At 41.4% G+C, this 12,759-nt stretch overlaps 1 protein-coding gene across 9 annotated transcripts in view; it reads right to left on the bottom strand.

Moving 5' to 3' along the window:
- Positions 1–12,759, bottom strand: part of KDM6A (lysine demethylase 6A) — a 97,372-nt gene that overhangs the window by 58,640 nt on the left and 25,973 nt on the right. For all 9 annotated transcript variants that reach the window (XM_069945485.1, XM_069945486.1, XM_069945487.1 and 6 more), the window contains exons 3-4: positions 6,522–6,630; positions 2,652–2,701 (exon numbers count right to left, since the gene is read on the bottom strand). In XM_069945485.1, coding sequence (XP_069801586.1) covers positions 2,652–2,701; positions 6,522–6,630 — 159 coding nt within the window. The remainder of the gene's footprint in view (positions 1–2,651; positions 2,702–6,521; positions 6,631–12,759) is intronic.

The raw sequence follows: 12,759 nt of genomic DNA, 5'->3' as shown, positions 1-12,759 counted from the left end.
TGCATTTTCAGTGTGATAGGTTCCCTTTAACAGCATTTTCCCATAAACAGCAGCCAGCAAGTCTGGCTGCGTATAACACACATATATAGATATTTATTTGTAATTCCCCCCCCCCCCCCCATAATTTAAATTGCCAATTCCCATTTATTTTAATGAAAGTACAATGAATGAGGGCAGTCTACGCTTTATGGGCAGCTGGGACTAAAATCAGTGGAGAGAAGTAAACTGTACTGAACAATCTGCAAGTCACCACACAACTCGCCAGTCTTTAGTATCTCCTGGGTAAATCTATTCACAAACTATATTCTATTAGCTAGCAAAATAAGGCAGAATGGTTAGTTCTTTGGAACATTGAAAAGAAATTTTGATGAAAAATTGATGTTTTATCAAAACAGTGAAAATGAAAAGCAAATAATAAGAGGACCATTCAGTTTATGCACTGAGCGTCATGTAACAGCAAGGTGACATAGCGGAGTGTAAGGGAAGTAAATGCTGTGTGATTCACCCTGTAAATAATCAACATTACTAATCAAGAGAGACGATTGCCTTTTCAGTAGGAAGGCTCATGTGACATTCACTGTTCTGCTATTTTATAGACTTCCAAATCTGATCTTCTCGTATTGTGCGTTTTTAAGTGCAGGCACTCCAGCAAACAATGGGAAATCAAAGGGAATTCAAGTCTAATCAGTAAATTCCTGGGATATTAGGTACATTTACAAACACGGCTCGGCTACGCTCATTAGCACATATCATTAAAATAATTACTTTAACCCATTTCAGACCAGCAATGCAGACCAACATCTTACCCTACAAGAGACTGCTCGAAAGGTAACACTTTACAGAGAGGCCATGGACATTAGATATTCAGATATTATACAACCAGTAAAAAAGAGGGTACAATGTCCCAACTGAATGCAAGACCATATAGCTGTGAGACTATCCATACCTTCATTGTAGTTATCTGAAGCTGCTATTACATCAACCTAAATGCTTTACCTGAAGTGTCAGATGTGATGGCCTGACTTCAGTTTGTTTGTTTCTAGCTGGCAGTCTCCCTTTAAAAACTTTATGAAAGGTTAGGCATAGAGATGAGTGAATGTCCAGGACACTCAGGTTTGTCTGAAGCTGAATGCTCTAAATTAGATTATTAATGGTTGAAGTTGGATGCAGCCCTAAGGCTGCCTAGAAAACATTGATAAAGCCATAAGGATTTTTGGGACTGTCTAAAGCTCCATCCAACTTCTTCAGCCACCTGTATCCAAAGGCAGAGGGTTCAGACAGTCATTTTCTCAGTACAGAATGGCCATCTTGCTTCCATTCCATCACTAAATATTAGATGCAAGGGATTTATTCTGTAGCTCTGTCCTTACTGCGGACAACCATGGCTCCGCACCATGCACTGGTAAGAACAGGTCAGTGAAAAGATATATGCAGATAGATATAGATACCAAAATGAGAAACATCTTGTTCTATTTTGTTATAGACGTTTACATAATATGTAAAGGCGACTGTATTAAGGCCGTTGGCCTCTCTCTCAAAATAGGAATCTATGGGAGGCGCGCGCGCTGCTGCTCTCCCCGCGCTGAAGAATGAACATGTTCATTCTTCTGCGCGGAGAGACGCTGTGAGAACAGCAGCGTGCGCCTCCCATAGACTCCCATTATGAGAGAGAGGCTAACGGCATTCCGCGGCGGACAATTCTGCTAGTTTTGCTACGTGTGAACGGGGCCTAATAGGAGTATGCTCCCCCATCTGCATGAGAGAACTGCAGAGAAAACGCATGAATTGGATAAAAGTATGGTATATGTTTTTTTAGATTGTGAAATTTATGAGCAGCAGCTGACAAAAAAGATTCACCACCAGTCTTTGTTATAAACACATTAAAGCCCCCCAAAAGCACAGCAATACAAAGCATATGGACCAAGTGTTTTCTGTGTCACTTTTGTATGTCATGGACTTGTCAGACCATCACCTTCATATGAGGGTATATAAGTTACCATTACATAGATGTTAGGGCCAGGAAACATGTTACATTTGATGTATCTGTCTGTGCTTCCATAATTTAGTAGAGTCAAAGAAGCTTTCCCAAACTCCTCAAGTGCAGCAAGCTGTAGAACCTCCTCCTCCTCTGATAACTGACCCTGCTTGGGACACAGCTCCCAGGTGTCAATCAAGCAGGGACGGGAAGAAAGGAGGCGGCAATACAACACACAGCTACGCAGGGGCTTGTAAAATCATCTGCCACTTTGTACAAGAGAAAAAATATTGGTTTCTTTATTGAGAGGAAAAAAAGACGGATATATGAAAAGTGCCATCTGTCTGCCTGTCCTAGGAAACAAGATGCAATAAACTATGTATAAATACATGCGCACTTAAAACAGATGTAATGGCCAAGGACCAAGGAAATGGTAAGCCATGGACCGGACTCAAACAACTCACACATACCCTGCTCCTTAACCAACATAGCTGCCTGAAGGATGGCTTCCTCTGAAGAACCTCCCCACATTTACAACTAAAGTGCTGATCAACCACATTTACTGAAATACAGCTACACATTTTTAGAGATGTAAGCCACTAATACATTTGCGATACTAGAATACAATTTTTGATATCCGCAAAGACATTTTAAGCAATGGTTAAGGCCTACTCACCTTCCAGTAGTCTGATTGTAAACTGTAGTACCTCTGGTATGCAGATAATGCTGAGGAAAGAGAAAAGACCATCAATGAAAAAAGCATGGATCACAACCAGGTGCTATACAATTGTTCCTTACAGATGTTGCTTTACAAGCTATGTGCAATCCTGACTCAAAAAAAAAAAGTTAGGGGTTACGGTTACAATTAGACTTAAGAGGCAATCTCCATTCCTTCCTTCCATTATTTCCAGGCTCCCAATATAGTCTGTAGTCAGCACTAATTTCAGACCTTCCCTATGTGGGTGTGTTCCTTCCAGTAATACATGCGGGATGTGAGGCATGTGTCTCTCGGATGGTAATGTCTTTCCTAGCTCATACTATGGCTTGACTGAGCTATCTCTTGGCGCTTTTACCAATAGATGCTGCTGCTAAGGAGTGCGATTCCCCTTCTGCTCTCCTCTCTATCTACAGAGAAACATCCTGTGTGAATTCCCGGCATTGTGTGTGCTCTCCCCATCTACATGTGATAGTATAACCTGTACAATCTTACCTCCCCCCTTTAATAAACAAGAACAGACGAGCAAATATACAGTAAGATTTTCATAAATCTAATGTATCAGACATCTGCTTATTTAGTCTTGTAAAATTACTTTCACTTTCCAAGTGTTCCGATTCCCTGTAAGAATTTATGAGTCATAACATCTTAGCAACAATGTGGCAGACTATGTAAACTTACAGAGCAGGGTCACCAAGGACAGCGCACAAGTTGTCCACACTGCTCCAAACTCCATCTGACATAATGGGTAAAGAAACTGGAAGCAACCAAAGATGGCTGGCTAGTCTTCTGGCCTTAAAGCGAACGTCCCATTTTGGCAAGTGAAATTTTTTTTCATTACCTGGTTGGTGCGGAGATCCCGGTGGTGTGGTCCATTTAAAAAAAAAAAAAAATGCCACCCAGTTCCTGTGCTCGGCACTGGTTTCTGTGTGTGTCGTCTCGCTGTACACACTGAAGGTGGGCCCGATGCCCCCAGTGTAATGATATCACCTATCTCAGTGACACAACCAGGCTTGAATCTAATAGAGGCGCATCATCGAGGGGAAGAGATATGGTTAGATTGGGAGCCCACCTCCAGGGTATAGAGCTAGCCGGTGCACATAAAGAAACCATTGCAGAGAATAGGCATCTCCATGCCGATGCCAACCAGCTAATGAAAAAAATAATATATCACTTGCCGAAATGGTACATTAGTTTTAAAAAAAAAAAATTGCTACCAAAGCCTTATTTTACATAAAAATGTGTGGCTTTTCCAGTATTTTGTTTTAAAAAAACAAACAAACAAAAAAACATCTCACAAAATGGTGCGACAATTTTAAACTAGTTATCTGGTGAACGCACTGCTAAATTCGATCAATGGGAACCCCTGTTGGTTAAAACAACATTCATTTTCTATGAGGACTCCAAATATTGCAGAGTTCAGGGCCTTAGAGAATGAGTAGTGATGGTACCGCAGCTTGTGTGCAGCCAGCACTCTCGGCCCTCTGCATCAGTGCTTTATTATCACCAATCCAGTGGAGAGGAGTAAAGATTCTTCACATGGGAATACTCCTTTCAAAGAGTGTTCAGGAAAGAAATGTGTTCAAAAAAAGTAAAAAGAGGGGCATGAGGAGAAAACAGTATTTTACTGAAAGAACCAAAGATGCTTGAAGCAAACTTCCAGCCGAGGAGGTTGGTAATTCCACAGTAAGGCAATGTAAACAAGCCTGGGAGAACCATATATCCATGAAAAAAATAAAAAGGAAATAACATACGATACTCAAGACAAATATTTCCTGATGCTCGGGTGCTCATTTTAAGTAACGAACCCTATTCAAGTCAATGGGAAACTCAAGCATTTTTGCAGGGGACCAAAGCTCTGGACAGGGAAGGTTGCCTGAAAACCTGGAAACCTCAGAAAAAGGTTAGAAACAAAATGGAAATGGGCAGGAAACAGCAGGGGCAGCACCACGTGCACAGGACACTGCGCAGTGAGGATAGGTATAGCTGAACAACAGATCCCAGCCAGCCATGAGAATGTCAGCAACAGGACAAATTGACTACTGACAGCTGCACTACAAGTCCAAGCCAGCAGCAGCAAAAAAGGGTTCTTCGTGTCGGCTTCCTGCCTAACCGTACACTAATTCCCTGCCTAACACTCTCCCTGACAGACAGCAGCTCTCTCCCTAATCTCTTCCAGCCTGCGTCTGACGCGAGCATCGCGAGTCCTGATTGTTATATGCCCATCTGATCTGGCAATCCTATAGCTGCTATTGACATGTCGGGTATCCACGTGATGCTACGAGCTCCCAAAGACTCTCCTGCATCATGATTGGCTGAAAAAAAGGCGCCAAACATGCAGGAAGAGGAAGATGCCATTGTCTTGAGTATCGCGAGATGAACGTCCGAGTAACGTGTAGCATCGAGTACCCTAATACTTGAATATGTACCAAGCTCAGATGAGCATGCTCTCTAGACGTCACCCTGTCATTTATATCAGGGCAGAATACTTCCAGTTACACAAAGTCATGTCAACTTTCTGGTGTAATAAACTTTCTGCAGTAATAAAAATGTATGAATGTGGCTAAGCTGAGATGAGAGACTGCAGGAATACTGATGGTTGGTGTGCATTAGGATGGGCACACGCTGGGCTGTTCACTACATTTCCGTTATAGTATTTTAAGGGTGCGTTCACACATACAGGATCCACAGCTGATCTGCAGCAGATTTGAAGGTGCACATTCGATGCTGTGCTCAGTTATATAGATCAAATCTAATGCGGATCCGCAGCATAAAATCCGCTGCGATACGGTGTGTGAAGCTACCCTTACATACAGAAAAATTACATCAGCACCACATTTTTGTGCAAGTAAAAAAAAATAAACTAATCAGTTTCTATTATTTTATTTTTTTTTAATAAGGAAATAGGAAACAGATTCTGCAGTGGGAAAAAGATTCTGCATTATAGCCTACACCAGGGTTCATTTTCACCCTGTTTTTTTTCTCCCTTATAACGCAAATGTTAGACAGAAAAATGCTGTGTAAACCCAGCCTTATATCAGCAAAAATAACAAAACCTCAGATGCTTCTTAAAGGAGTACTCCTATTTTTAACAATGATCGGTGAGGGGGTGGATGAAAACACTAACATCCATTTACGTCCTCCCCTTCAGAGATGCCGCCTGCTGCTCTGGTACCCTGGTTTCCAGCTAGTTCCTGGTTTTGATACTGGACTTGAGAAGTGACGATGCTGGGCGCTCAGCCATTCAGCGGCTGAAGCAGTGTCCCTCCTCTGTTGCTGAATGGTTGAGCGGACCGGTCACATCTCAAGACCAGGAAGCAGCTGGACGCCGGGGACCAGAATGTGGGCAGCAGTGCTGGAGTGGGGGAGGTAAGTGCATGTTATTTTAACCCATTCCCTCCCCAGTCATTGTCAAGAAAAGGGGTCCTTGCCGAAGCACCCCTTTAAACGCAAAGGAAAAAAAAACTTATCATCAAGCTTTGTAACACTTTAAGAAGACCTACTCAACGCTATCTGTAAGATCTGCCACAAAGACGACAAGATTAACCTGCCAAAAAGTCATTTTTCTGTACATAAACTAAGGATTCACATATATAATGGAGACTAACCGTAATAAAATCGCTGCCTCATAGGGTAAATACCTTCTCCAATATCCTTACAAACCAATCACTGTCTAGGGAAGTATAAGACTTATTTGGTAACATTTTAGAGACTAACAGTAATACTTTATGATTTCAAAGATTAGCATAAATGTTTAATTTAGACAAAAACGACAATTCTGAAGCCATCTGTATATGAAGCAAATGATGAAAAGCCATCTTATATTCTTACCTTTTGGATAGTCTTCCAACAATAGGTTGAAATGGCCTAACTGACAGAAGAAATCGGACTCTACTTTCCCCTCAGATTTTAGGATCAGAGCTTCATAGCAACGGACGGCCTAAAATGAAACAAAATAAATTTTCATACACAATACTACATTCTGTACAGTTGTGTTACCTATAAAAATCCCAAGCAATCCGGTTTCAAAATAACAGTATACATGGCAAATAAGATCCTTGAGCAATGCCGGTTATACACACAATTGTCAATAGCCATCTATTACTTAGATGGGACGAGCATACGTGTTCATATTTATTTCTATGGAGGGGTCATAAGCCGTGACCAGAAACCGCTTAATCCTTCTGGAAAAACACCATAAACAAACCTCAGACTGTAGGCCAAACCTCTAGTGACATTTAACACGCTATACTCTAGTTTTAGTGCATTTGCTGCATGTATTTTCTTGCACTACTCACACAATCAAGTTGTACAAACCTGACCATAAAAAAGGCTGTTTCTAGCTTCTAAATACTAAGGATGGCTTTTAGACCTACGATTTATTCAGGTCTGTTCTACAGCTAAAAATGATACCATACAAATAAAGCTCCAATAAATGCGTACTAGATACACAGCCACTGAGTGCTCATCTCCTCATTTTAAATGTACAAGCTTTTCTGAAGCTGTACAGTATGAGAGATATAAACTTACTAGTCCCCCCCCCCCATGTAACTGCATTGCTTTGATGACCTGTTGCCCTTTGTTAACCCCTTAACGACAAAGGGCGAATATTGCCCTATTGCCGATAAGGGGCTTCAGAGCGGGGCCCCAAATGCTCTGAGCACACTAACTAGCATAGAAGAAGTTAACCCGAGAACTCCTGTATACCGGACGGAATGAAAAGGACAGCCCGAGAATACAGAGGTAAATAGCGGCTGGCTCACATCAGCAGGTTCACTGCCGCTTTACGGTGTTCATGTAAGCATATACAAAAAAAGCCTTGGAAAAAACATTATATTCTTCAAATTTAAGTAATATTTCCAAGAAGATTTGTTTGAATGTCGTTTATCGCATCTACTGAGCTGACCATAAAATTGCAAACCTCTCGACATATATCATTCTATAGATCATTCGTTCATTATTACGATCGGTTGTATACTCATACACTAGAATGTAAAAAAGATGGTAACAACGATCATAAATTGTAACTAACAACTATCGTTCCATGTATTATGGTGAACAGTAAAATTGTTTTACTCTTTGAGCCTGCAGGCATGAGGGATTGTAGGGAAGCGTCTGCACTGTTGCATGGCAACAACAGAGCCGCAGTTACGTGTGGAAACCAGGAAACGTTTAGATCCATGGGGGAGAAAAACAGTAGTGACAAGTTACTTTACTAAAAACAGCAGATGCATACTCCCTTGCACATATACATGTGGTACACATGAGTACACGCCCCAGCACGAAGCAAGGGAATAAAAAAAAAATTCTGCAGAGCTTCTTCAAACAAACCACATGTAGAGTCCACTATTTGTAGTCCACCTAGGACCAATAGATTGCAAGCATCAAGTACATCCGAGAGGCCAGACCACCAGGGAGGGGACTTATTTACTGTACGTACTCCATGTCCTAAAGGGTGGCTGGTCAGGGACTGAAGGGGTGGGGAATATATCCATCTGTCCTAAAGCAATTTGCTTCCTTATCTCTGTATTATAAAACCCACATCTAACAGAGGTAATACCCAGTCCCAGAGTGGAGGACATTCAGAATTTCACCACCGCATTGTGATATAAGGTTACACAGAGGAAGGTACGTTAAGGCAGAAACAATTCTGTACCAATAAACAGAGCAGGCCTTGGGGTCACCTGGTACTGTGACTCCCACAGCAACACACAGGAACGTACAATATCCTTTATGCTCTGCCCAACAATGCCAAATTTTGGCAGTGATGTTTTCAATGTCTTCACTTCTGTTTGTGTTGCGTTGCTGCTGTGCAGCATTAGTTACCTTTATGCCATGTCATGGCAGGATTATGGTGAAACCACATACAAATACAAATTATTTCTGTGACTCTGCTTTGTAACAATATATGGGCTTGTTCTGAGCAGGTCCGATCACACTGCACTTTAGTGCAACACCCACGAACATGTACGTTAGTTAAACGGACGCAGCACGGAATTGAGCAGTGACAGGTTAGCTAACTGATGTCCGCAACTGGTTACAGCTCCTGGCAACCAGTCGATCGGTCCATCATTACATATGGGCCAATATATATGTAAAAGGACAGGAGGAGCTGGCAGCTCTTCTAGCTCTGATGTCCTCCATGCATGAGAAGAGAACAGAGGTGGAGAACAGCCCCATGCCACAGCAAAGTACATTGAAAAAATAATAAATTAACCCTTCCTACCCTGATCATCACCTGTTGCTGTATCTAATCATCGTCCATCCCCTGTAGCGGTACCTAATCATTTCCCATTATCCCTGTAGCCAAAAGTCTTTTCTATCCCCATTACTGTACCTGATCGTCCCTGTTATGCAACTCTCTCCAATCCCCATTACTGTACCTGATGATCGTCCCTGTCCCGCAACTGTTTCTCCAATCCCCATTACTGTACCTATAGTCACCTGTTACTGTACTCGTCCCTTTCCCCTGCTGCTGTACCAGACTGTCCCCCTGATTGTTTGTTCGCATACCCGATCATATGTGAAATTAGAAAAAAATTTGCAACTAAACTTCTCAGTCGTCATTCACATGTTCAATAATTTTTCAGGACCGTATATTATGTCAACAATTTTTGTCCGCAATTTGCAAAAAAATTAGTCTGTAATGCATCTACAAAAAATGGGAAGGTGATTGTTTTAAATCAAGGTGATCAGTATTTTCAGTGGACGTTACATCCATGAACGCGGGTCCGGAGACTTTTATTGGTTAGTCCATTACGCAATTACGGCCTAATACTAGGACATGTCCTATTTTCTTGGGGCAAGGAGTGCGGATCCGTTAATTTGTCCATACTTGTGGACATAGATTAGATACCGTATTTTCCTGCGTATAAGACATCGCTTGACTTTTAAGATCAGAGGTTCGCCTTATATACCAGAAAATGTTAACCCCTGATTGACCACAGCAGGGTTTACTAGCTGGAGCACTGCTACGGCCAGGCAGGGGTTAACTGAAGTTGAAAGGGGGGGGGGGGGGGGGGGGGGGGGGGAATCCAACTCACCTATCACCCGTTCCTGGCAGCCGCACGTCTCCCGGCGCAGGCAGTATGATGCACACTGTCTGCGCCGGAGATCCCCCGAAGCTCTCAGAGCAGCCGAACGTCTCAGAGAAGCTCTGAGACACTCGGCTGCCTGGAGAGCTTTGGGAGAATGCCAGAGGCTTCGGGAACTGTATATGTGTCTAAGCATGTCCTATATCTGTCCGTAACTGAAATACTGCCACACCACGCTAAGACATTAAGTTACGCAAGCCAATAGAAGGGGAATTAAGGCCTAAGTGCTTAGACTGAAGAGGGCAGTGTGGCTCAACACACTCAACAGCTGCAACCACTGATGTCAGGCCACCTGCTCCAGCTGCTACACTCACAGTCAGCACCCACACACAAGTGCTGCACAGGATTAGCAGCCTGATAATGGCAATACAAAAGATGCAGAGTGTCTCTTACTACAATGACTGACTATATTGCAACGTGGGATGGCAACTATTTTATTTGCACACAACAGATCAGCACTAAGGAGATTATGTCCTTTTTTTTGCCTATAGCAACCAGAGCTTGAAAGTCCCTCTCCCAATGACCAAGTCATGCCCTCCCAAATCATACACCCTACTCAATAGCTGTGACTAATGCTGCGTTTACACAGAACGATCATCGCTTGAATTTTCGCATAAATGATCGCATTAGAGTGATAATCGTAATCATAAACACAGCAAACGATCAAATGACGAGCAAGAAATCGTTCATTTTGATCTTTCAACATGTTCTTAAATCGTCGCTCGCTAAAAAATTGCAGATCGCTTCGTGTTGTAAACATTCTTTCACCGATTTACCCTATGTAAAAGATGGGCTTAAGCAATCTTAAAAATGATCACAATAACGATTTTTCTTACAAATTTTCAAACGATTTTTCTAACGATTTATTCGTCTAAACGCCAATTGTAAAAAAAAAATTGTTGCTTCAAAATCGTTAAACGATCAATTGGGCGAATTATCGCTCCATGTAAACGTAGCATAACCAGATACCATCACGTGCACTTCATGTGGCCCTTCTAGTGATGAAAAAGTGCATCTTGCACCACTGGCTATAGCAGTCAGTGCCGAATAAATCTGAATTTCCTGAGATGATGAAAACACTTCTGTTATATGATTAAAGACAGAGAAACTTTTTTTTTTTTTTTTATGAAATGGCATAAATTTATTGAATTCCATTTCTCTTAAGATGATATCACTTTTTTTATAAACATTTAAATACACACAATGGTATTGCATACTTGGAGGGACAGGACACAGGCTGCCAGGGTGGGACCAGGGAGTGGGTTATTTTTTTCTCTTATGTACTATTAATTTTTGTCCTCTCTTCTAAGTTACGGATAGATACATAGCCCATTCCATTTATGGAAATGATGTTACTTTTATAACTGTAAGAACATGTTTTTTTATAAGTGTATAAGGCCCCGTTCCCAATGAGCAAAGCTAGCGGAATTCCGTTAGCCTCCGATCATAATGGGAGTCTATGGGAGGCGCGCGCTGCTGCTCTGTACGCGCTGAAGAATGAACATTTTCTTTCATTCTTTGCTCAGTGGGAACAGGGCCTAAGTTACGGATAGATACATAGCCCATTCCATTTATGGAAATGATGTTACTTTTATAACTTTATACACTTATAAAAAAGCATGTTCTTAAAGGCTACGTTCACACAGAGCAAAAGGGTCGGATTACGCGAGGAAATATTTCCGCCTGAAATCAACTGACGCTGAATTCCGAGCAGAATATAAGCAGAATCCCTGCGTATTTCATGTTCATTCTTCTGGCGGAAAGCGGATTAGTTCAGTGCGGAAATTCCACCGTGTGAACTGTAGAGCAGAATTTCCATTCAACACAATGGAAATCAGCTCTGCACCTATTTTAACGGCTGAAATTTCAGCGCTGATTCAGCGCAGAAATTCAGCTGCTTTTGCTCTGTGTGAACGAGCCCTAACACTGAATAGGTTTCCTGTACTATTATACCGGGCACCTCTATTATAATGCACCTGTGTTATTCCTATTTGACACTACTTGGTTCACTTTGTTATGAGTATAACAAATAAAGACATTTAACCCTTTAACAACCAAGGGCGTTTATTTACACTTTCATCTGGGCTTTAACCCTTTGAGGACCAGGCCCAAAATGACCCAGTGGACCGCGCAAATTTTGATCTTAGAGTTTTCGTTTTTCCCTCCTCCCCTTCTAAGAGCTCTAGCACTCTCAGTTTTCTATCTACAAGCCATGTAAGTGCTTGTTTGTTACAGGAATAGTTGTACTGTGTAATGACGCCTTTCATTCTACCATAACATGTATGATGGAATTCCAAATATATTATTTATGAAGATATAAATAGGTGAAATCGTAAATAAGAATGCAATATAGTAACGTTTGGGGGGTTCCTGTGTCCACGTAATGCACTATATGGTAACAGCGACATGATACAATTATTCTATAGGTCAGTCCGAACACAACCATATGCAGGTTACACAGATTCTGTAATGTTATATATGTATTTTTTTATGAAATCCTTTTTTTTGGCAATTAAATATTAATAAAATGGGCCTATTGTGACGCTTATAACGGTTTTATTTTTTCACCTACGGGGCTGTATGGGGTGTCATTTTTTCCGCCATGATCTCTAGTTTTTATTAATACCATATTTGTGAAGATCGGACGTTTAGATCACTTTTTATTGATTTTTAATATATAATGTAACATAAAATCGGTAATCTGCGCACTTTCCCCTCTTTTCGTGTACGCCGTTTACCGATCACAATGACGCTTGTTATATTTTAATAGATCGGACAATTACGCACGCTACGGTATATTATATGTTTATCTATTTATTTATATTTATTTTATATGTTTTATTTATATAATGGGAAAGGGGGGGTGATTTAGACTTTTATTGGGGGAGGGGTTTTGGGGTAGTGTAATAGTGGTTTTTTTTTTTTACACTTTTGAAGTCCCTTTGGGGGACTTCTACATTCACTACTTTGATTTA

The sequence above is a fragment of the Dendropsophus ebraccatus genome, chromosome 11, assembly GCF_027789765.1.
Source record: "Dendropsophus ebraccatus isolate aDenEbr1 chromosome 11, aDenEbr1.pat, whole genome shotgun sequence".
Classification (NCBI taxonomy): domain Eukaryota; kingdom Metazoa; phylum Chordata; class Amphibia; order Anura; family Hylidae; genus Dendropsophus; species Dendropsophus ebraccatus.
This window is presented reverse-complemented; position numbering and strand designations above follow the sequence as displayed.